The 24,284-nt window shown below is 47.0% G+C and overlaps 1 protein-coding gene across 2 annotated transcripts in view; it reads left to right on the plus strand.

The window, feature by feature from the left end:
* The window catches only part of GNAO1 (G protein subunit alpha o1), a 175,086-nt gene that overhangs the window by 72,379 nt on the left and 78,423 nt on the right, over positions 1 to 24,284 (plus strand). For both annotated transcript variants that reach the window (XM_055332231.1, XM_055332230.1), the window contains exon 3: positions 17,456 to 17,597. In XM_055332231.1, coding sequence (XP_055188206.1) covers positions 17,456 to 17,597 — 142 coding nt within the window. The remainder of the gene's footprint in view (positions 1 to 17,455; positions 17,598 to 24,284) is intronic.

The following is a 24,284-nucleotide window of genomic DNA, read 5'->3' on the forward strand; positions in this document are numbered from 1 at the left end:
CCTGTACACAGCTCTTTGTTCTTTGTAGAAAGCACTGCCAAGCACACACTTGGCTTCAGATGGTCCATTATTTGAGGTCCAGAGTATGGTAACAGGCTTGAAACAACAGACCCGCAGCGGGAAGCAGAATCTTTGCTTAGGCATTCCTGCGCAACCAGCAGAAGAGCCTCAGGGATTGTTTGTGATCAGTGCGAGTCAGCAAGTCCACGTTGGAACTGGGGAATGCTGGAGCCTGCAGGGGCGGCCTGCTTTCCAAGGGCAGCGGCAGCAACCCCCAGGAAGGCCCATCAGGGACCAGAAACACATACCAAATTAGACCGAGTGCACCATCAGCTTCACACACTGCAGGAATGCCACCTCCTCATGACAGAGCGTGCTCTCCACCGAAGAGACCAAGACCATGTCTTGCACTTAGTAGGCGTTAGGAGGTGTTTGTTGAATTGAATTCCATTCTTGGCAGCCCTGTTTGTGTCCGATGCTGGAAAATTGTCTTCTCTGACCTTCCCACCATCCTTCCCAGTCCCTAACCACCTCTGCTCCCAGGCCGTTCTAATCAGCATGTAGGTTGGAGCTCAAAGCACAGAGGATGCAAAAGTGCCCTAGGGCAGTTGTCTCAGCAGTCACCTATGGTGATAATAAACAAAAATGAATGTGGTGGGGATATGTGGCAGTGTCAGGGATTCCCCAGGACAGACTCCATCCATTCATTTGTTGTTCACATCTCCTGCAACCATGTGTCTGGCTCCGTGACTTTCAGCACAATGAAAGCAGAGACGCATCACAAGGAATCAGAATATCAGGTAGAGGGCATTGAGCAGAGCAGATACAGTGCTATAAGTGGTTACAGAAAAGCCAGGACAGGGGCGCCTGACTGGCTCAGTTGGTTCAGCATCAGCTCTTGGTTTCACCTAGGGTCATGATCTCAGGTTCATGGGATCGAGCCCCATGTTGGGCTCTGGGCTCAGTGTGGAGTCTGCTTGTCTGTCTCCATCTGCTTCTCCCTCTGCTCGTGTGCTCTCTCTCTCTCTCTCTCTCTCTCTCTCTCAAATAAATAATAGAATATTAAAAAAAAAGAAGAAGAAGAGCCAGGACAGGGGTTGATCTCATGAGGATTTAGTGATGACTGGATGTTTAATGAGGGTTAAGAGCTTCTGATTCAGGGCCAGTGTGACAAGAGAAACCTGACTGTGGGGACCCCTTAATGTGGCAATGCCTTTCCCCTCCTTTCCAGGCAGCCAGCGCTTTTACCCTTCCTCAATCTGGTCTCCTTTGAATGTGCTTGAGGGTCAGCAGTGTTTCTTGGAAACTGTGGTCCACAAGCCATCCATAGAGTGGTCAGGGGCTTGGGCTCTTGGGAAGACCTGCCTTTCCTGACCCTAAGAAAGCTCGTTAACTTCTCTGTTAGCCAGTTTCCTCCAGGAAACTAAACCTTTCACTAAGGCTGGATACTGGGAGGTGAGGTCTGAGGGTGGTTGGAGGGAGTCAGGATGTGGATGTCCCTGAAGACCTCAGCGCATGCTGGCAGCCTATGGGGGCTTCAACAGATGGTAGCTTCATTGTCCTTTCTCACTACCCATCCTCACAGATGGAAAGAGCTCAATTGGCAGTATGCGTTTCTCTTGTGTCTGTACCTGAAATCCTAATGAGCCTCTGACTGAGTGCACAGATTCTTAGGATGGCCACATGAGAGGCCCATCCTCCTTGGAACACTTGATTTCAGTCTGAGCCAATTTTAGGCTCAATTCCCATTCATAGCCCCTGAGCTGCTAGCCACTGGCCCAGAAGCAGGTCTCCTCAGCACCAATTCAAAGACCATGAGGGACCAGGAACTAGTCACCCTCCTGTTGGCCTCTCAAGTGAGCAACAGAGCCACCAATGGAGCCCTGATTCCATTGCATGTCAACCCCACCCAAGGCAAAAGTCAGCTGAGAGGGCACAGCTGGGCTCCCAGCAGTATCTGCTCCACCTGCAGTCTGAGTGGATGCCTTTGGCCATAAGAGCAGAATACACGGCCTTACTCAAACATCTCTAGAGAGAGGAATGAATGTGGAAGCCCACAAAGTGATTTCTGTGGACTCTCTCTTTTGGGCCATGACCATACCATAGTGGTTATTAATGAGGAGCTTCCATCTGCTTGAGGAGGGCTGGGGTGGGAAGCCCCAGAGGCCACGGTGGGGCTATTTAAATCCACCACGCAGAGACCAGCATCCTTTCTGGGTCACATCCACCGCCAGAGAAGGAAGGCTGGCTGGGCTGGGGTTTGCTCCGTTTTTCTGTGATTATATTTCTCTTGATCTGGCAAGACAGGCCCTCACCTGGAATTCTCCCTCACCTTCTTTCAAAGACTCAATAAAGGGATGATGCAGAGGGAACCAGAAGAATGTGGCTCACATGTTTCAGAAAGGCTCAGGGACCTGAATGCAGACATGGCCGTCTTTGTCCAACGAAAGTTGGCATGACAACTGGCTGGCTGCTGCTGTTTGATTGGAGGGACACATGAGTTACCTTGGAGAGGAATGTGGATTCAGACTTGCTTTTGGCAGACTTTCCTGCAAGTGTTGCCCCAGCGGGCATGAGAAATGTGATTTCCCCCAAGGAGCCTTGTTTCAGTGATCTGTACCTCTTGCCTTGAACTCTCCTTGGCAGAGATCTGAGCAGGGTACTTTTTATGTGTCTCTCTGTTTCAGAACAAACACTCACCTAGAATTGTCTGCCATCTGGGGCAATGCTTGGGGGAGCTCTATGGCACATCTCAAAGTCATCCCCTGAGTGCATGCCAAGCAGTCTGAACTGGAGAACAGGGGGTTCTTTTCATGCCCTTTTGTGTCTTTAAGTTGGTGGTGGGTGTTTTGGTGTCCTTCTTCCCAAGCAGAAGAAAAACAAGTCCTCGTTTAAAAAGAAGAGAAAGGGGAGAACCAAGGGCCTGTGAAAAGCCTTTTCCAGGTTGCCTTGGTCTGTAATCTAGAAAAGAAGCAAGAAGAATGGAGTTCCTGATGCTTTTTTGGGCTTTCGGGGCAGTGGACAGTGCCTGGGGAGCTGCTGGCCCCTGATAATGCCTGTAGGAGAAAGTGCCCTCAGAACCCTAAGAAGCCAAACAATAACCAGACGCCCCCTCTCAGATCAGGAAGTCTGTGTGGCTAGTCCAATGTCTGTCACCATCCTTCCAGACAAAATCCCGAGGGCTCTGTGGTCATCATCATTGCAGTGTGGCTGAAGCACAAAAGGAAACATTGTGTCATGTAACTGAGTAGCCCGGGCATAGCTAGATCCAGGTACGTGCTACCCTGACTGGGCCGGTGGGGAGCAGGGCCGCACCCCAGGAACTTAGGCTAGAGATAGGGAGAGACCCCATGGTGGGAGGAAGGATGGTTCTCCAAAGGAGGGGCGAATAGAAGTTGGGCAAACAAAAACAGCAGATGTCTGCTACAACCCTCATTTGCCATTTACAAAGCTCGTCTTTGCTCATAAGGTGGATTCTGCAGTGAGTCACCGCTGCACCCCACAGCGAGTGGCAAGGGAGCCGAGAGGAACCCAGATAGGAGCCCTCCCACAGATTGTCAGAGTCCCACCTGGTCTGCTGAGATGACAGAGCCTGTCATCCTGAGATTGGAAGAGGAGATGCTTTAGATGGCTCAAGTTGGCAAAAGCCTTGTCTGTGAGCTGTCTTCCAGAGACAGTGGACTCCGGGGGTCTTTTCTCTCTTTCCTGTGGTTCATGAGACCGCACCCAGGGCCTAATGAACAGGGATCATAAATAATGAACAAACATACTGTAAACAGGCAGGGAAAAAGGGCTCTTTTTCCCCAAAGGATTGAACAAGATGAGCAAAGCTCTGCAGCCTCACTTGTAGCATTCTCCACAAAATATAATTAAAAAGCTGTTCACACTGCCCCTCAATGTATAATATTATTCATATATTAAACATAGTGTACTAATAAGAATACTTCATTTCATTATGTCAGCAGAAGAAAGGGCAGTCTAGCAGCTGCCCTAATCAGGCAGATGGGAAACCAGAAATGTTACTTAGATTTAAGCAGTAAAATCGACATTGAACCAATTTGCCTCACTACAGGCTTTTACTGTGTTTAATGAAAGCTCATGGCTTTACATAAGGCATTGTAAAAAGGGCTCAGAAGCCATAAAGCTCTCTGTCATGTCTTTGCAACATAACCAATGAATTTTAACAGTTGGATTTCAAAGAATGGCTTTGGATTTTTCCAGAAGTGAGCATAAAGTGGGCAACATAAGGTATCTGTATGTGCTGGCCCTTAGGAAACCTATATAAACCAAGGTTAGGGGTAAAAGGGAGTGAACTCCCACTGGTGAATGAGGGAGTAATTCTTATTAACATCACTAGAAAAAGGGCCACAGACCCTGGCCCCTGAGGGGGAAGACTAGTCAGCATCCAAGTTGGGAAGACGGGAGTAACAACCAGAGGTTGAGGTGGTAGGTGAGTCAGGGAAGCCCATTCATCGTGGCCCACAATTTAAAGGTCACCTACCATCATAGGAAGGAGTCATGTGTAGAGCTGCCATTTTGGAGCTGACGAGGCGCTAAATGATCACGTTTCATTCAGCCATCCAGCCACCATTAACTGCCCATTCACCATGTCTAGGCACTGCTTAGGGTACTGTGGTTGGTAAATGAGACAGACAAGGTCCTGACCCTCATAGAGCTCATTGGAATGTGGGGAGACGGTATACATGTAAATAGATATATCATAAGGCAGGAAATGATGGTGGGAGCAGTCTTTTTTAGCCATAGTGATCTGAGGAGGTGATATTTGAGCAGAACTTGAATTGAGCAAGGTATGCAGGTCTCTGTTTCAGAGCTGCTCAGTCTTTGGTCCATCAAGAGTCCCTGTAATTTCTTGCCGCCATGTTTTATGAGCTGTTGGATTCCAAATAGACTACATTTGGCAAAGACAGAGATATGACCATGGAACTGGGTTAACCTGAGTGAAGCAGGGTCACCACAGGGAACTGACACAACCCAAGTCCAAAGCTGAGGCAGCACACATAAGACATGTCCAAGCTCACTGTCGCTGGTCAATGGTGGAGCCAATGCCAGGCCCCAGGTCTCCAGGGCAACTAAACTAAGATCTAAGCTGTAACAGTAAATGGAGCATTTCTTAAAAATGCTGACATGGATTGGGAGGCCATAGGAGGTTATGCCTCCAACACCAAGGTGGAGTCCCAGGTCAAGTTGATGATGCTGACCTAAGAAGGGTGAGCCAGACACCCTAGCTCTCTGGGGACTTCTTTCACCCTTTCCACTTGGGGTCATGATGCTTGTTAGTGGCCAAACTCCCTAAGAACCTGGCAGGTCTTCTGTCTCCAAGGCCAAGGTCCCAGGATTCAGACCAGCCAAACTGCTAAGAAGCAGAGCTCTAGAAGGCAGTGCTCTGAGCGTCACACCTGCCTAGAATGGGAGCTGGCATGTGCCCCCCACCCTCCCAGCACTGAGAGTCTTGGGAAAGGACAAGGTCCACATTACTTTCCAGATAATGGCAGCAGAGTCTCTGTACTGGAATCACAACAAGTCCTGGCCTTGCCCCTGGCTCCGTCTGGTGACAATTGGCAGCTGACATCATTGCTTCTGGCCTGAGTTACCCCTTATTAAAAATGGCATCTTTATAACAGATTTCTGCAAGTCACTGTCAACAGGACATATCCCTTGTTTTGTACCAGTCATTCCCCTGGGCGACTGATTTGTTTAATACTATTATTTTAAAGACCCTTCTATTCTGTTATTCTTAGACTATCAAGTCTTAAATATCATATTAATTACTAAAGGATCTTACCTACTTTTTAAATAAATTTTCACAAACCATACAACTCCATTTCACCATTAAATAGCTGGATTTTAAATTGGATCTTTCTTCTATTCTTTTCAAATCACTGAAAGATCCCATTTGTGCTCACACGCTTCACTTGAGCCCAGCCTATAAGGCCAGGGGTCACCCAGCCTCTGGCTTATTCTGTGCAGGTTTTGTAGCTTTCTGCCTTTATTAGGAGAAATTCGCTCATGGTCAGGCAGCCTCCCCAGCAGCTGACTTTGAAGCTGGGAAGAGCTAGCTTCCATCTACAAGCAACCCAAGTGTCCACTGATGGTCCAATGACTCAAGCCCCACTCAGATGAAGGGACACCAAGCAGCCAGTGACAACTGCTGCATGATGCAGAGGCACACGGTGTGATTCCATTTCAGGAAAGACCGTGTACATACGGACTCTCAGATAAAAGGACTGAAATACACACTAACATGTGGATGGTGCTTCCCTTCAGGTGGTGGGATGATGGCTGATTTTTTTTCTTCTTTTTTGCTTAGCTGTGTAAGTTGGAATCCATAAGTGTTCCAACAACAGGCCTTTCAGTCAGAGCTGGAGAAGTCAGGGAAAGAGGAGTGAAAGCTATCATTTAAAGGCGATCCACACTTAGAAGCAAAAAAGAAAAAAAAAAGCAACAGTAGAAATCACAATGGTTTTGGGAGGACACTACACTTTTTTATTTTATTTTGTTTTATTTTTTTAAAGTATTTATTTATTTATCTATGATAGACAGAGAGAGAGAGAGAGAGGCAGAGACACTGGAGGAGGGAGAAGCAGGCTCCATGCTGGGAGCCCGACGCGGGACTCGATCCTGGGACTCCAGGATTGTGCCCTGGGCCAAAGGCAGGCGCTAAACCGCTGAGCCACCCAGGGATCCCTGACTTTTTTATTTTAATAGGTTCTAATGCATATTATGAAAAAAATATAAGTTGTACAATAACCCCATGTGATCAGCTCCCTGCTGCCCTCTTTGACCTCACCCCCCCCCACTTTCCCTGGTACTTATTCCATTGTGGCCCCACTAACTCTTCACCATTCTTCTAACACGGAGGAGGGGGGCAGGGCCTTTACACTTGCTGTTCTCTCTACTCAAAATATTCTTACCTCACATATATGCAGGGTTCAGTTATCATCATTCAGGCCTCAGTTTCACATGCCACCTTCTTTCCTGGCTCCTAACTCCACCCCGCCAAACCCCATCCCTCTACCCTTCTTGTGTTCATCACTCTAAATATTATTTATTCAGTTATTTATTTTCTGTCTTCCCCAGCTACATGGTGAGTCCTTTGAAGTCAAGGTCTATGTCTGTCCTGTCCACCACTGTCTGCTGCGTGCTGTATGGCTGGTACCTGGCATGAGTAGTCAGTTCTATGGATGAGAGGAAGAGGAAGTCATCACCTTCAGGAAAGCTCTGGCTCTGCCAGTTATGGAAGCTTAGACACAAGCGAAGCTTCTGACCCCCATCAGGGCCTCCAGGTCCCACTGCCTCTGCTCTGGGGAGAGGAACTCTGGGAAGTCAGAAGTTGAGGTCTCAGCATATTACCTTGTAAGCACACAGGTCTCATCTCTGCCAGTGGTCTCTGAGCTGCTCATTCAAAACATGGATACCCTCCACTCATTCATCTAGGTCAAGACAAACTGCTGCTCTGGGTAGGAGGCAGACCCAAGGCCTCGGGAGACAAGACAAGTTTTTTTAAGATTTTATTTATTTATTCATGAGAAACATGCAGAGAGGCAGAGACACAGGCAGAGGGAGAAGCAGGCTCCCCATAGGGAGTCTGATGTGGGACTCGATCCCAGGATCCTGGGATCGTGGCCTGAACTGAGGCAGACGCTCAACCACTGAGCCACCCACGGGTCCCGAGACAAGACTAGTTTAGTCCTGCTTTGGCACTGATCAGTCTGTGACTTCTACATAATACCAGCAGTTGGCAATAATGGGCCTGTGTGCCAGCTCCTCCCTGCACATTCTTTAACACTGCTGATGGCCCTGTGAGGGACAGTCATTATCCCTAATTTAAAGAGTAGAGACCCAAAAAAAAAAAAACGAAAGAAAGAAAAATAAAGAGTGGAGACCTCGGCCCACAGATGTTGGCAACCTGCCCACAGTCCATGCTGTTAGCAAGTAGGAGAGTCAGGGAGTGTCTAGCTCCTAACAGGTGCTCAATATATACATTTATGGAATGAAGGAAGGAAGGAATGATGACCTCTAGGGAACTGGAGCTGCTGCAGGGCTGGAAACACCCATCTCCCATCCACCCCTGGCCCTGCCCACACAGTACCTCCTGGACCACTGTTGACTGCTCCACTTAGTCCTCACTCTTGGTGGCACCCACAGAATCAGGGGCCAGGGTCTTTCCTGCAGTTCACATCCAACTTATGCTTGACCCTTCTGTGAATAGTCGAGGGGAGCTTCAACAGGGAAGAGAAGAGGTGGGGCCTCCTGCAGGACCTTCTCCTCTGCCTTTTGTTTCGGGTGCCTCCCCTCAAGCTGGCTGGCTCTTCCTGCTGGCTGGTGTTGTGACGTTTCCCACACTGGGTTAGCTTGCATGTTTTCCAGGAGGTTGGGTGGAACCAACCCTGGGGAGGAAACATCAGACCTACGCCCTCACCGGATCCAGAGCAGCCTCCCGACTGGGATCTCTGGCTTCCAGTCCCACCTGCCAGCCTAGGAAGCTCCTTCCGTTCCTTTACAGCACGTTTTCCCAGCACCCCGTGTGCCTGCTGGGCGCGGGTGGGGGACCTCTGGAAGACACGCAGAGACTGCATACAGAAGCAGCTCTCCAGAGAGCCGGTGTGGCATGTGCTGATTCCCTCTCCGGAGTCCTGTGTTGTTCTCTGTCCCTGCAGCCAGCTCGTGTGCAACTTTCCTTGCTGCCCCCAAGCCCATACTGTAGGTCCTCCTCTCGTATCTCTTGCCCATGATATTTTTCTTCTTGGTGGCATTTACTCCAATTGTAATTTAATCAATCATTTGTGAAATTGCTTATTTGATACATACCTTCTGCAGTAGGAGTCAAGCTCTCTGATGTCTGCCAGTTGACTCTTCTGTCCCCAGCACCTGACACCGTGCCTGGTACATAGCAGCTACCCAGACAATATGGGGAAAGTGCATTAGGGGACGAGTGAATGAATGAACAGAGACGTTTACAAACTACCTTCAAAGAAGCCTCCAAATTATTAGGAGCTAGAGATTTTAAAATAGAAGAGGGGAAATCTTTCTGTTTTGCAATTGATAGATGTTTTTCTTGCCTGGTGTCACCCACTAACCTCCTACTTCAGGGGAGCACTATGGAAAGCAAGGAGCCTGTGGCACAATGGAGAACCTCCTGGAATTTTGTCCCTACTCCATCACAAGCTAACTGTATGCCTATAGGCAAATCTCTTCTCTCTAAGTCATAGGTTCCCACCTGGAAAATGACTATTTCTGTGTTGACTCCAAGGAGGACCATTTCCCTATCCCAGGTAGAGGGCATCATGGTAAGAGCATGCCCCCTGGTATCAGATGGCCCCAGGGTTCATTTGACATTTAGGCAGCATCACTGGGAAACCGCTGTGCCCCTTTCATCTGCCATCCTCAGGGTGGTGGCATTTAACCTCACAGTCACAAGATGGCTGCCATGGCGCCAGTGTTCACTTTCTCACATAACCACATATAGAGGCAAGAATCCAGGGGATGGCCAGGGGAGGGACAGCCAGGGGTAGAGGAACAGTGGAGTAGGGAGGCAGAAAAGCTGTTCTCTCTTTGAACCAAGAAGGAAAACCTTTTCTCAGAGGCAGGTCTAGCCACTTCCCCCTCAGTCTTACTTGAAGTGGATCACATGGTCACTCTTAGCTGCAAGGGATGCAGGGAGAGGACCTCACCATGATAAGAAGGGAATGGCTTTTGGGTGACAGCCGAAGCGTCTGACACACAGACCCTTCAGTTGGCCCTTGGCAGATACCACAATAGTTAGCTTTCTTGTTCTCAACACTCGCCTTATTGTCCAGAAGGAGAACACCAAGGAGGCAGGGACCAGGCCTCGTGGGCTTCAGAGTCTGATGAGATCTTATATCCAGCTGAACCTACGTGACACATGCCAGGAAATTCCTATTGATTAATGACTCTCCCCTTCTTACTCTAGACCCCTCTCCTGGCCAAAGTGGTCCCCTCTGTTAAACATGAAGTGTCTGCCTCCTACCAAAAAGTATGTGTTGTTCTTTCAAATAACAAATGCACGTTTTTTTAGTGAAACAAAACAGACATGTAAAAAGAAAAAAAAAAGTCACCAAATGCCACTGCCTTAAAGTGATTATTGATGATATTTTGTTAAGCATCCAGCCCTTCTCCCTCCTACTCCCTCCACACCCCTTCCTCCTACCAGCACCATCACACACAAATGTAGTTTTATAACAATGGCTGCACAGGTCACACCAGATACTCTAAGGGTGTTTTCATATTACAATCCTGTCCAGGCTCCATGCAGTCTGATAGGTTCTGTGGAGCTCCTAATTGCTGGTGTGTGTCATTAACTCACTGTTGGATTAAAAACGCATTCTGTGAATCCAGGGAAGTCGTTTCCCACCACTTCGAGGCAGGGGTGTGGCTCCAGGGCCATCTCCCTATTGCTGACCACATCTCCCTGATGACTGGGAACTGTTGTCAGTGGTAAGGTGCTCAGCACTGACTCTCACCTACAACAGTCAGCATATGAATCCCCAGCTGCAATTAGAAACACATAACATCCCTAAGCAGCCCCCAAATCAGGAAATTCAGCCTTTCAACCCACTGCTGCTTGGGTGATGTTCATTAGGCAAATGAGTAGCTTCTCTGCTCCAGTGCCAAGAAAGCCTCCTCTCCCTGCCCCATCTTCTTTCTGTGGCTGTTGCTGTGGCTATCTCCTCCTGGCAAGCAGTGGTCCTCCCATGGCTTCCTGGCTTTCCTGCCCTGTGGCCCTGGGTTATGTCCTCTCCTCAAGAGGAGAGACATGGGACAGCCAGCAAACTGCACTCCCTGCCCCACTGCCATCCTGTCACCAAATACAACAACAATAACAACAATAATAACAGCGGGACCAATTGAGTGCTTACCATGCCCAGCGCTTCTCTTTACGTAGCACAACTGGTGAGGAGGGTTGGTACTACCAGGCCCATCTCTGTGGAAAGCTGAGGGAGCTGAAACACTAGGCAGCTAAAAAAAATGACTCTGCTCCATAGCTCGAGTCTGGCTCCCAAAGCACCCCCTTAATCTGGATCCCCAATGGGACTATGGTGGAGAGCAGAGAGACAGTCCCAGTGCTGGAGAAAGGGAAGTGGAGGAGGGGCATTTAGTCCAGACTGGAGATGGTGTGAAGATTATGCATTCTAGCCACCTAGGGCCCTCGAGTTTCTGAGCGTCCAGAAACTAGGAGGAAAAGTGTGTATTGGTGCATTCATCACAATCTCAGAAGCATCTGTGATTCAAAGGAGGAGAATGGCTACTGGGGCAGATGATCCTCTACGGTCCCTTCCAGCTCCTGAGCCTGTGGTTCTGTGACCATATAAGGCCACTGTGCCCAGGGAGTCTCACTGCAGCTGAGTGCAATCCTGTGCTGAGAGGGGGAAGCAGAGAGCAAAGAAAGCTCTTGTCCAGGCCTCCTGCAAGGTCCTTAAGGCAGCAAAGATGAGGAGCCAAGACAGGGGAGGCAAGGGGTCCCTCCTTGTTTGCCTCTTCCCAGGAATCTCAGACTTGCTCTGGTAGGCTTGGATTCACCCCGCCCCCCTTCCATTTCTACTTGAGATCTCCTCCTTCAGTTGCATTGCCAGGTTTCCAGAGTCCAGCTGGTGGCTCCTGTCCAAAGTCAAACATTGAGGGCTACAGAGTCAGCCTTTTCCTGCTGGTTCTTCTGGTTTGGTAGCTTGGTCCACCCTTCAGAGTCCCTGAGCTTGTGGTGGGCACAATTGCAGCATCTAACCTGGCTTCCCTCTGCTACCCTGGCTCTGCAGGCGTAAGAAATCTGGTGGATTCCCACCCCAACATTCTCTCTCTCTCTCTTTCTCTTTCTCTCTCACACACACACGCACCTCTGTTAGTGAGCTCCTTGGGCAGGGGTGGGGCTTGTGTATCTGTCTAATCCTGGCTCACATAGTTATGTCCCACTTTCTCTGAGTACTGTCCAGAGCCCAGTGCTGTGCCAAATAATATGGAGAAGAAATGAGAAGGGTGAGATGTGGTACCTGGCCTCCAGGGGCTGGCAGGCTGGTGGTAAAAGTAATAGACAAGCCTAGCAGGAGATGATCTCTAATGATTGTCGTTAATCAAGGTGCAGAGCATGTTTGAGTCATGACTGTATTAATTGTAAGTAGCAGAAACACAAGTCAAATTAGCTTATGCAAAAATAAGAGGGAATTATTGGGCTCCTGTCACTCAGAAGCGTAAAGGAGGATTAGCTTCAGGTATGACTGGATCCAGTGACTCAAATGATGTCCCTGGGACTTGATTCCACACTTGGATGAAGATCAGTTTGTAGGGCTGCTGCAGTGTGATGCCAGAGATGCCACTGTCGCTAAGGTGTCACATGCAGCCTCACTCCTGCTTTCCAAATCCTGGTGTTACCTCCCCAGGACTCAGACCTCAGCTGAGACCAGACTCCCCTGGGCTGCCTCTCCAACCCCTGACCAGGGGCACCTGGCTGGCTCAGTTGGTAAAGTATGTGCCTCTCAATCTCAGGGTTGCAAGCTCAAGCCCCACGTTGGGCATAGAGCCTACTTTAAAAATACATACACACACACACACACACACACACACACACAAAATACACACACACATACATACACCCTGACAAGACACCTCCTTTCTTTGCCCCACACTCCTGGACTGATATCATAGGACATGTTCAGATACTCACTTTGTGTGTGAAATCTCTGGATCTTCTGGGAGCCTGGATATAGGATGTGTAGGTTTTTATTATACTTGCTTGACAGAAGAGGAGGTGAGCCTGAGAAGGACAGAGTAATCTGCTAATGTCTTCTCAGCCTAGGAGCAGAGCATGGGTCCCCAGTACACTTCACTTTTGTACTCTGCCTCAATGCTTGGACTGGACTGGATAGAAAACTGCCTGGAGGGTCTCAGCCTGGTGCCTGGGATGGCACAAGATAAAGAAGCTTCATGTAAGGTTTGCAGAAATGATTCAATGTGGGAGAAACTTGCTCTAGTCCTGTTAGTTTTGTAACTTGTTCAGACTGGCTTATATTAGCTTAAAATTGGGCTTCCTGTTTCAGGGTAGAATTTTAAATTGGCCTCTACCAAGAAGTAGTGCTAACACTGGAAAAGTTGGACCATACAAAACAACATAAAAAACAAAAACAAAACAAAACAAAAAGATACTGTTAGTAATCCCACCACTCAGGGGAAAACACTAAAATTTTTAAGAATCAATCCTTTTAGTATTACTTTCATGCCACCTTCCTCATCTTCTTTGCCCTCCACCAGCAATGATTTGAGTCATATATCCTTAAAAGTATCACTTAAGATCTTTATTTTCTTTATTTTCTATTTCCCCATCTTATCTGGAGAGGCAGAGTACAGCAGTGGGAGGCTGACTCCTTAGGCTCAGGAGCCAGGCAGATGTAGGCAAGCCCAGTTCTATCCCTGGGTGTCATTGGTAAAGGATTTAACCCTTCAGGTCTTGAGTTTCTTATCTACGAGGAGCTGTTGTGAGGAATAAATGCCAAGTGCCTGTCACATCATAAGTATATAATAAATGGTAGCTCTGAATAGTAATACCCACATTCTAAAGTCAGAATCCCCCGAACAGAACTTCCTTCATTGGTGGTGTAAAAGAAACAAAATAGAGATGCCTAGGTAGCTCAATAGTTGAGCATCTTTCTTGGGCTCAGGGCATGAACCTGGGGTCCTGGGATCGAGTCCCACAGGAGCCTCTCTGCAGGGAGCCTGCTTCTCTACCTGTGTCTCTACCTCTGTCTCTCTGTGTCTCTCATAAATAAATAAGTAAAATCAGAAAGAAGGAAAAAGAAAGAAAGAAAGAAAGAAAGAAAGAGAAAGAAAGAAAGAAAGAAAAAGAAAGAAGAAAGAAAAAGAAAGAAAGAAGAAAGAAAAAGAAAGAAAGGAGAGAAAAGGAAGGAAGGAAGGAAGGAAGGAAGGAAGGAAGGAAGGAAGGAAGGAAGAAAGAAAGAAAATAATAACAGCAGCTGATGTTTGAGGACTTACTATTTGTGTTAGGGTGGTATGATGAGTGATACTAATGGGTGTGAAAAATTAGAGTTCCAAACCCTAGTGGAGGCAGATCCTGAAGGCAGCCAAGGACCTAGAGAGTATTACCAGGAGAGTGGTTAAGGCCTGCTGGTCCAGAACGAAGAATGAGAAACTCATTGCACTGGTTTCTTGGGAGAGAGTATCATGAGGACTGACTAGTCCCAGCTGCACCTCTTAGGTTACCCAGCAAGTCCCACCCTTGGAGGGGTGTCTGGTTGTGGAGCCTGGGTAACAATTGGCTTTTTTATATAGCTTTTAAGTTGTCTACAATTTACAGTATATATCTTAACTTACCATGCTTTACTTTTAAGTGCTTCATTTATCAGAATTTTTCAACAGTATATTTCTATTTTAGCCCTCCCATCCTTTGTGCTATTATTGCATATGTTTTAGTTTTACATATATTATAAATATCACAATGCCTTTTTTTTTTTTTTTTTTTTTTTAGCCTTTTTCCTCTCTTTGCTTTAGTTTGGATAGTTTCCATTGTGTTCAAGGTCACTAACCTTCTATGAGTTAACCCCATACTGGGAAATTTTTATCTCAAATATTGTATTTTCATCTCTAGATATCCCATTCTGTTCTTTTTTGTGTCTTCCATTTCTCTACTCATTATATTCATATTTGCCTTTAATTTCTTGAAAATATTTTAAATAGATATTTTTAAAGTCTTTACTGTTAATTACATCATCTCTGTCACTCCTGAGTCTGCTTTTGCTAACTGATTTTTCTCCTGGTTGTGGGTCACATTGGCTTCTTTGCATAGCCAGGAATTTTGTATTGGATGCTGGATATTAAAAATATCATATTGTTGAGTGTCTGATTTTGTTGTTGTCACTGAAAGTATTGAACTTTATTCTAATTAAGTTACTTAGGGGTCAGCTTGATTTTTTTTTTTTTTTAAGGCTAATTTTTAAGCAGGGGCAGGTCTAAAGTAGCTTTTATTCTAGGGCCAGTTTTGCCCTACTGCTATGGCATGAGCCTTCTTAGGGTCTCTGCTGAGTGTCCTCAGTGTTCAGCAAGGACTCTCCACTCTGCCTAGGTCAGAACTTGCACATCTTCCAGCCTTGGGTGAGCCCTGGGAAGTATTCTGCTTTTAAGCTCCCTGGTGTTTGCTCCTTGCTGAGCTCATGTAGTCTTACCTTATTCAGCTCAAGACCCAAGAAGATGCCTATTCATGCAAAGGGAGCTTCCTTTCTCTTTGTCTCTCTAGTTTTCTCTCTCCTGGAATTCCAGCCACCTCAGCCTTCCTGAACTTGGATCTTTGTCTCATCAACTTAGTAAGACTTGTGCACTCTGCCTAGGCTCTCTGTCCCTGCGCTGAGGGCTGGTAAATGCCTCCAGGGGAAAGCCGAGGCCATCACAGAACTCACCATTATTTGTTTCCCTTTGTCTTCAGGATCACAGTCCTATATGGTCTCCAAAACTGCTTGTTTCATATATTTTCTCCAATTTTCTAGTTGTTTACAGTGGGACCTAGCAACTTCTTTAAGATCCCTCTAGGGTAGTGCACCAATGATCCAGACTGGGTGTATACTCCCTCTGGAAACTTGCACAGAAATAGATGTAGGGGTAAAGAAGCTCATGAAGTCAGAAAGGTCATTCTGATCTGCTTCTTAGGGAAACCCCGGATAAAGACCTAACACCAGTATCAAGTCAGATTTTACAAAAAGAATTATTAGTGTCCATCCACTGGTGGATGGATAAATAAGATGTGGTATATCCATATAATGGAATATAATTTGGCAATAAAAGGAAATGGAGTACTGAAAGTTTCTGTGACATAATGAATCTTGGGTGCCCGGGTGGCTCAGTGGTTGAGTGTCTGCCTTTGGTGCAGGGAGTGATCCCGGAGTCCTAGGATCGAATCCTCCATCAGGCTCCCTGTGGAGAGCCTGCTTCTCCCTCTATGTCTCTGCCTCTCTTTCTGTGTCTCTCATGAATAAATAAGTAAAAACTTAAAAAAAAAGAAAAAAGAAAAAAAGCATGATGAATCTTGATACATGATGCTAAGTGAAATAAGCTAGTTATAAAAAAACCACTTATTGTATGATACCGTGTATTTATGTCCAGAATAGGCAAATCTATAGAAACAGAATACAGATTTGTGGTTGCTTACTGGGCATGGGGGTGAGGAGTGACTGCTATAGGTAGTAGGTTTCTTTTGGGGGAAGGGACAAAATGTTCTAAAACTAGACTGCAAGTGATCATTGCCCAAGCCCACGAATGGACTAAAAAACATTGATCGCACACTTTAAATGGGTGGATTGTACAGAATGTGAATTATATCTCAGTAAAACTGTTTTTTAAAAAAAGAACTGTGAGCAATTTCCTTCTGTACGGAGAGTAATGAAGGGATGGAAAGCGCTGTGGGGGGTTGGAAGAGAAGTCTCAGCTCTTAGATGGATGTATGTTCATATTGTAAGTAATATTCAACCCTGAACTGAAAAATGTGACCAGTGAGGAGTTTGCACAGTTTTCTTGGGGGAGATGGTGTCTACTGTCAGATGTTAGTCTTTGAATCCACTCACTCTTTCTTAATTGCTCCAACCGTAAGAGAATTCTTGCCAAATTTTGTTTTTTTTCATCTCTTCCCCTGTTGGGAACCTGGTTGGCAGTGAGCACGTGTTGAGTGGCTACTATCTGCAGGGAGATGGGACATTAGGGCATGTCTGGCCTTACCCCTGAGCTCAGAGGAACCTGAGAACAGGAGGGCAAGAGAGTGTCATGTGGCCTCTGGGAACTGTGATGTCAGCTTTGCATCCTCCATGTCACTGTTCAGAGTCACCAGAATAAGGTTGATGTGGTAGTCAAATCCTAGCCAAGGACAGAAGAGTAGACACATGCCTTCTGTTGAGTCTTCTACTGTCAAAGATGAAGAAGATTCATTTTAAGTGAGTCCTCTTACATGCAAGCACTGTGGATTTTCTGCAAAAGAAAAATCATTACTCACTTGCAGGCTTCCTGCAGGGGTCTTCATCAGTGTAATTCTAAGTGGAAACTTAGGTTAAGACCATGAGCTTTGCTTAAAAATACTAACCGCTAACACTTACTGAGTGCTTACTGTGTGTTCCTCCTGTTCTAAGCATTTTCAAGTATAACTAGCACCTTGTTGCCTGATACTTCTTTCGCTATATATAAGTAGTATAAAAGACTATATTTCTTTTTGCCACTATTCTGTTTTTCTGCTTAATTCTCAGTAATTCAGGTAAATTCCTCTTTCAGATGTTATGGTACCAGTGCAGCAGCTGAGGGATTGAGCATCCAGGTTAGACACAGCCCTCGGCCAGCTGAGCCAAGAGTTTGGCCCCAGAGGTGTCACATGCCTGGTGTTCCTTGGTACCAAGTGAGGACAGTGCACTCATCAAATGTGGTGTGTGTGGTTTCTCTCTAGGATCATTCACGAAGATGGCTTCTCTGGAGAAGACGTGAAACAGTACAAGCCTGTTGTCTACAGCAACACTATCCAGTCCCTGGCAGCCATCGTCCGGGCCATGGACACTTTGGGCATTGAATATGGTGACAAGGAGAGAAAGGTAGGCCATTGTGCCCATGGGCACGGCAAGGAGAGGTCCTGTGCTCTTTATAGTGTCGACTCTCTTACAGGAACCAGAAGAGACTGTTGTCTATGAATGAGAAGTCTAGTCACCAACCTAAACCAGTGTACCAGTCAGCCTGGCAAATCCAGTCAAACAGAGGCTTAGGTGATAAGCATACCTCCAAAGCAAAGTCACCAACAAAGACAGCAGCCACAAAATGTGGGATTTATCTTGCATGTGACAAAGGATTACTGATGTCCTAAATTGGGACTCCCACAGCACTGTACAAGTACTTGCCCTTGAGTAGTTAACTTGAGCAGAAAAAGTATTTCTCAAACAAAGTGAGCACTAACTGAGCACCATCTCCCCTTTTTAGCAGAGCTTTCCTTCCCTTCTTGGGGGAGTGGGTAACCATTTGAATTTGACTCTCTTTCCTCCTTTACACCAAGGGATGTGTTGTCTGCCTCTCCCAGGTGAGTCTGAGGACCTTCTCCTTCCTGCGAGAAGTTCATATCCTAGGACAGGGACTATTTTACCTCTTTTTTTTAGGTTTTCTTTAAATTCCAGTTAGTTAACATACACTGTAATATTAACTTAAGGTGTACAGTTTAGCGATTCAGCACTTACATACAAGGGACTGTTTTTCAGTTGAGTTCCCAGGTGTTTGATAAGTGATGAATGAAATAAGTGTATAAAAGCCTGTTATTTGCAAACATTTGCATTAACTGTAAGACTAAAGCATCTACAGCTATACTTGGCAAAGCTAAATAAAAGAGCAAGGGAAAGAAGGAAAAACATCCTTAGAGAGTTCTATTCAGAAGTGGCTCTTTGTAGGACTGTGAATCCCAGCAATCCTTTCCCTGTGTCCTGGAGGGAAGAGAAAGGGAGCACATGGGGAGGTCTTTGAGCGCCTGGGCCCTGCATTGGAGTCTTTGGATAGAGAGAATTAATCTCTGAATACTGTGTGATTCAGTTGTACGTTCTATACATATCCTTTATCTTTGCTAAAAGAATCAGCTCCCTCACAGAGGAAAACGATCCTTGCCTCTGGGTCTGATAAGTGATCTATGACAAATAGGTTTAAATGTAAAATTCAATATTTTATGCACAAAATTCTTTTTTTTTTTTAGCTTTATTTATTTATTTTTTTTATAAATTAATTTTTATTGGTGTTCAATTTACCAACATACAGAATAACACCCAGTGCTCATCCCGTCAAGTGTCCCCCTCCGTTATGCACAAAATTCTAATTCCATGGGGCAGAGTCATCCTGTCATCCTGCCTCGGCTCCTCCTCCACAGGGGGATTTGTTGACTGCTGGTGTGTCTGAGGCCAGCCTGGGCCAGAGAAGCCGGGTGCTGGCCGGAGGGCCAGGGTCCCATCCACTGCTCCTCTGGGAGGTGGAGTCCACCAGCTGATTTCACAGAGGAAGCGCTTCTGCTTCTGCCAGCCCGGGGAGGGGGGACCAGCTTTGGTTTCGGTCATAGAGCCAAGGACTGTGGAAAGAGGGGCACTCCTGGTTATTTAGTCTTATTTCCATGAAGTATGAATTGACAACTTTCAGCATACCAGGCAGTGTGCTGACTGCTAGGGATTCAGAAATGGACACAGTGGGAGTGGTACCCTGAGAAACCAGGCATCCAGCACATGCCTTACTCAGGTCACCAGCATTAGCCAAGATGGTTACAGGGCTCCATTCATTTTAATAATGATGGTCACAGTGGTAATAGGATCATTTACTGACCACCCCCCCTCTCTGCCAAGCACTGTATTAAGCATTTTACATATGTTAACTCATTTTAACGAACTCATGCATTATAACCCAGAGCAGGAAACACTTGGTGTGATCTTTATTTTTTTTATTTTTTAATTTATTTTTATAAATTTATTTTTTATTGGCGTTCAATTTGCCAACATACAGAATAACACCCAGTGCTCATCCCGTCAAGTGCCGCCCTCAGTGCCCGTCACCCATTCACCCCCACCCCCCGCCCTACTCCCCTTCCACCACCCCTAGTTCATTTCCCAGAGTTAGGAGTCTTTCATGTTCTGTCTCCCTTTCTGATATTTCCCACTCATTTTTTCTGATTTCCCCTTTATTCCCTTTCACTATTTTTTATATTCCCCAAATGAATGAGAACATATAATGTTTGTCCTTCTCCGATTGACTTACTTCCCTCAGCATAATATCCTCCAGTTCCATCCACGTTGAAGCAAATGGTGGGTATTTGTCGTTTCTAATGGCTGAGTAATATTCTGTTGTGTACATAGACCACATCTTCTTTATCCATTCATCTTTCGATGGACACCGAGGCTCCTTCCACAGTTTGGCTATTGTGGACATTGCTGCTATAAACATCGGGGTGCAGGTGTCCCGGCGTTTCATTGCATCTGCATCTTTAGGGTAAATCCCCAGCAGTGCAATTGCTGGGTCATAGCAGGAAACCACAAATGTTGGAGAGGATGCGGAGAAAAGGGAACCCTCTTACACTGTTGGTGGGAATGTGAAATGGTGCAGCCACTCTGGAAAACTGTATGGAGGTTCCTCAAAGAGTACCAAAGGCTTTAGATGCTGTGCTAATGGACAAAGACGGTGGCGGCTCAGGAGCAGGAAAATCAGAGGATGGGGCACAGAATGAAACAAAGATGAAAATGCGAGCTAATGACCAGTGAAGAAACTCCTGAAAGTGTGCCATGAAAGTTAGTGCTTGGAAACAGAAGAGGCAGAGATGGAAAAAAGATAGAAAGCTTTGTCTTTAAAAAAAAAAAAAAAAAAAAAATCAGGGGATCTCTGGGTGGCTCAGCGGTTTAGCGCCTGCCTTTGGCCCAGGGTGCCATCCTGGAGTCCTGGGATCGAGTCCCGCGTCGGGCTCCCGGCACGGAGCCCGCTTCTCCCTCCTCCTGTGTCTCTCTCTCTGTCTTATAATACAGTAAGGCCTCCAAGTTCATTAAAGCAAAATCCTCTTCACCTTTCTTTCGGTTATCTAGAAACCGGTACCAGTAACGCAGGTCTTTGTAAAAAAAAAAAAAAAAAAAGCACAGAGGAAACACATGCAACTTCTGAGAACCAGAGGATGCTCTTCCCTTCAGGCCATGTCGAGTAAGGAAAGCTTTTTTTATGAGAACCCTCTACTTTCGGGGATGAGGCAGATTTGTATTCTCAGGAGGTACATATCCTCACGTAACTCCAATAAGACCTGGGCTCTCCCCCGCCCACCTACGGCGGGGCTAGAAGCACCTGGCCCAGGGTAGCCAGTGCTCGCATGCGTACCGGCTTTCCTCCCCACCTGGTGTGATCTTTAGACCAGGACAGGCCACAGGCCTCTTGGCCAGAAAGTGTAAGGTACCTGATTCTCTGTTACCCAAATGATAGGTTCCATACAAAAGGCACATGTGTCCACAGCATATACTCTACATACTTGCACACACACATACATACATGGCCTAAGAGGTGTATGTGTGGTCACTGTCATGCCTGCCTCCTAACCAGCTTTTCCTTTCCAAAAACTTCCTGCCCTGATTAAAACCCAGAAAAGTCACTATGACTTTGGAATCCTTTTCTTCAATTCTGAAAGCACTACTTATTCCTGTGGGATTTCCCCCTCCCCCTGTCCCCTCACCCATTTGATTATCCTAAACAGAGAGGTAGTTGCTTGGGAATTGCTGAGAATACGACATATCAAGGACTGTGCTGGGGGCCCCTGGGGCCTCTTTGGCTGTTCCTCTTCTCTGAGGTTTCCCTGTCAAGACAGTCATTGAGTAGGAGGGCAGGGAAAGTGTCAAGGCAGAGGGGATCAGGAACAGAGTGGAGACACCCAGGAGAGTCCACTGGACACAGTAGCATTGGAGCCCAGTCCTGTTACAGTGGGCGGCACCATGGCAGATGGCTGACCCATCCCCGGCAGCACAGGCTCCTCAGGCACAATCTTCCTGGCTGACAAAGGCCTCCAAGCCCTGGGGCACCTCCTCCCTCTGTTAGATCACCTGTGAGGAGCAGAAAAGGGAAGTTGACCCAAGACTCAGGCCAAAGTGAGCCAGACCTCTGGGAAAGGTATTTTCTAGAAGCTCACTGGTATGGATTTGCAGTCTGGGTAGCTGAGTGCAGGGACTATAAATCAGGGTGGGGGTGGGGGAAGAGCTGTTTTAGACTGAAGTTTCCCCTGGACCTGGAAGGGTCATCAGGGATGAAACTTGGTTATGAGAAGGAGCCAGCTATGGGAGCAGAAGGGGACAAAGGTTCCAGACAAACACCAAGGCCCTGAGAGAAGAGTGAGGCTGACATGTTGGAAGAGAGAAAGCCTGAACTACACCATGGGAGAGGGGTGAGGCCCTGGGGTACTGGACGCCTTCCAATCAGGTCTACCTACAGCCGGCCAGGTAGTGCCCAGATGCCTTGACCCCAGGGCTGGTTCCTCTCTTTCCTCTCTCAGGGCCCAGGGGTGGCCCAATTGGAGGATCTGCTGTTTGGATGTTGTAGGAACTGCCCCATGCAGAGCAGACCCAAACTTGTATTTTGGCCTCAAAAGACCTCCTTCACTCTCTTGGCTTCTCCATCTCTGCCCTCCTCCCCTAATCCATCATGAAATATCTAGAGGAAGACAGCCCCACATCCAGAGCCTACTTGGGCCAGCCAGCTTTGCAGTCTCCATACAAAGAAGCATCTAGAAGTTTCCTTGCTGTATTGCATTAGAACAGGTGTCCCTGACTTCTCCTGGCAGGTGGCTCATTACCCACCCTGGTCCCCCAGTGTAGGGAGGAGTAACTGGTTTCTCCTTCAGCTTCTCTGTGCATGAGCCTAAGCCTGAAAAAGCAGCTACACGGGGCAAGCAGCAGGGATCCCCTTACATCAGTCCACACCCCATGCCCCAGCCACACCAGGCCGCAGACCTCCTACCCAAAGACACCACACATTCCCATGCCTCCAGGTCTTGGCTCAGGCTGTATTCTCTGCCTCCAATGCCTTTCTCTCCTTCTCTTCCTTCTGATATTCCTTCTATTAAGTGAGACCCAGCCTAGCTCCTTTCTCTTCCATGAAGGTTTTCTTCTCCATCTTCTTGACAGCAAAACTCAGCTCAAGGCTTTCTCTCCATTGAGAGCTTACTCATGTACTGGTATGAAAATTGGTTGTTACTCTTTTCCTAGAGCAGTGACCCTTGCACTCTAGGGTGATCAAAACCATTTGAGCAGCTAATGAAAGGAATGAGCCTCCTCTCCAGAACAATGCACACATGCACACATCTGGGAAATTTGCATACAATTTGAGGAGGCTCTGGCACTCATAAAGCCCACCAGTGGAGCCTAGAATAAGAACTCCTTCATAATTTCACAAGGCCTGTCCTTCTGCACAAGGCCTGTCATTCATCTTTTGGTCCCCTCCTCACTCAAACAACCTGCACTGTGCTCAGAATATAAATCTCCCAAAAAGGCCCTTGAGAGGAATGACAATCTGATTCCAAAAGTGTCATAGAAAAAAGTAGAAGCACCTGTAATTTATCACTAAATGAGCAGTTGTTGACTGAGTACCTACTATGGGTAGGCTTTGCACTAAGCCCTGTGTAAACATTCAGAGGTATGTGACACAGAGCCTTTAAGGGGTGGGGAGTGGGGGGGCACAAACCGTAAGAGAATCTTAATGATAAAGAACAAACTGAGGATTGATGGAAGGAGGTGGGGTGGGGAGGATGAGCTCAATGGGTGATGGGCATTAAGGAGGGCATGTGTTGTGATGAGCACTGGGTGTTATGTGTAAGGGATGAATCATAAATGCTATTCCTGAAATTAATACTGCACTATACGTTAACTAGAATTTAAATAAAAATTTGGAAAAAAAAAAAAAGGAGTTGATCTCCTTGGGAAGACAGGGCTCACTAGCAGAATGCACTCAGCTGTTACTGGGGGTCAGGGAGAGCCTCTTACCAGAACTGAGGCTGATACTGACCCTGAAGCAGGGGTGTGGCTTGACACGGCAGATGTGGGTAAGGAAAAGGACTGGAAGCAGGAAGAACAGGAACAAAGGCAGTAGGTTGGTAGCAGCCAAATCAGATCTGATGGACAAAGGAGGCCAGGAGCGGGAACAAAGGGTGAGGATATGGCAAGGTGTGGGAGAGCTAGAAGACGTAGTGAGGTCCAGAAGGTGTGCCAAAGAGTTTCATCCCGTTGACAGCAGGCAGACATTGATAGATTTTTGAGCTGGGGAGGGGTGGGATGAAAATGAGTTTTTTAGGAGATTCTCATGATGGTGGTGTGGAGGTGGAGGGACTGGTGGGAGAAGGACTGCAAGTGGGGAGGAGGGTTGGGTAGCTACAGTGAATGATACACAGGCGGAGTGCGGTTCTCTATGGGGTTGGAAAGGAAGCACAGCAATGTGATGTGTGGCGATGAGAGGCAGATGAGGGCCTGGGATGGAATGGATGGGCTATCAGGGCCGAAATGTAAGGATCCAGAGATTGGGAGCAAGTGAACCGTCTGGAAGCAAGCAGGAGGTGGAGCTGGGCTGGGCCCAGGGTGCTATGCCTGGTGGGAGTGATCAGCAAGCAGATGGATCAGAGAACTGAAGCTTTAGGAATTAAAGGTGATGATAAGTGACTTCCGGTCAGTATGTTTCAGGGCCCGATTTAAACAACTGGTATTAATTACTTAATCCTCAAGACACTCCTCTGCACCTCCCCCCCTCCAGCCTGCAAG

Source organism: Nyctereutes procyonoides, unplaced genomic scaffold (genome assembly GCF_905146905.1).
Source record: "Nyctereutes procyonoides isolate TBG_1078 unplaced genomic scaffold, NYPRO_anot_genome, whole genome shotgun sequence".
Lineage (NCBI taxonomy): Eukaryota > Metazoa > Chordata > Mammalia > Carnivora > Canidae > Nyctereutes > Nyctereutes procyonoides.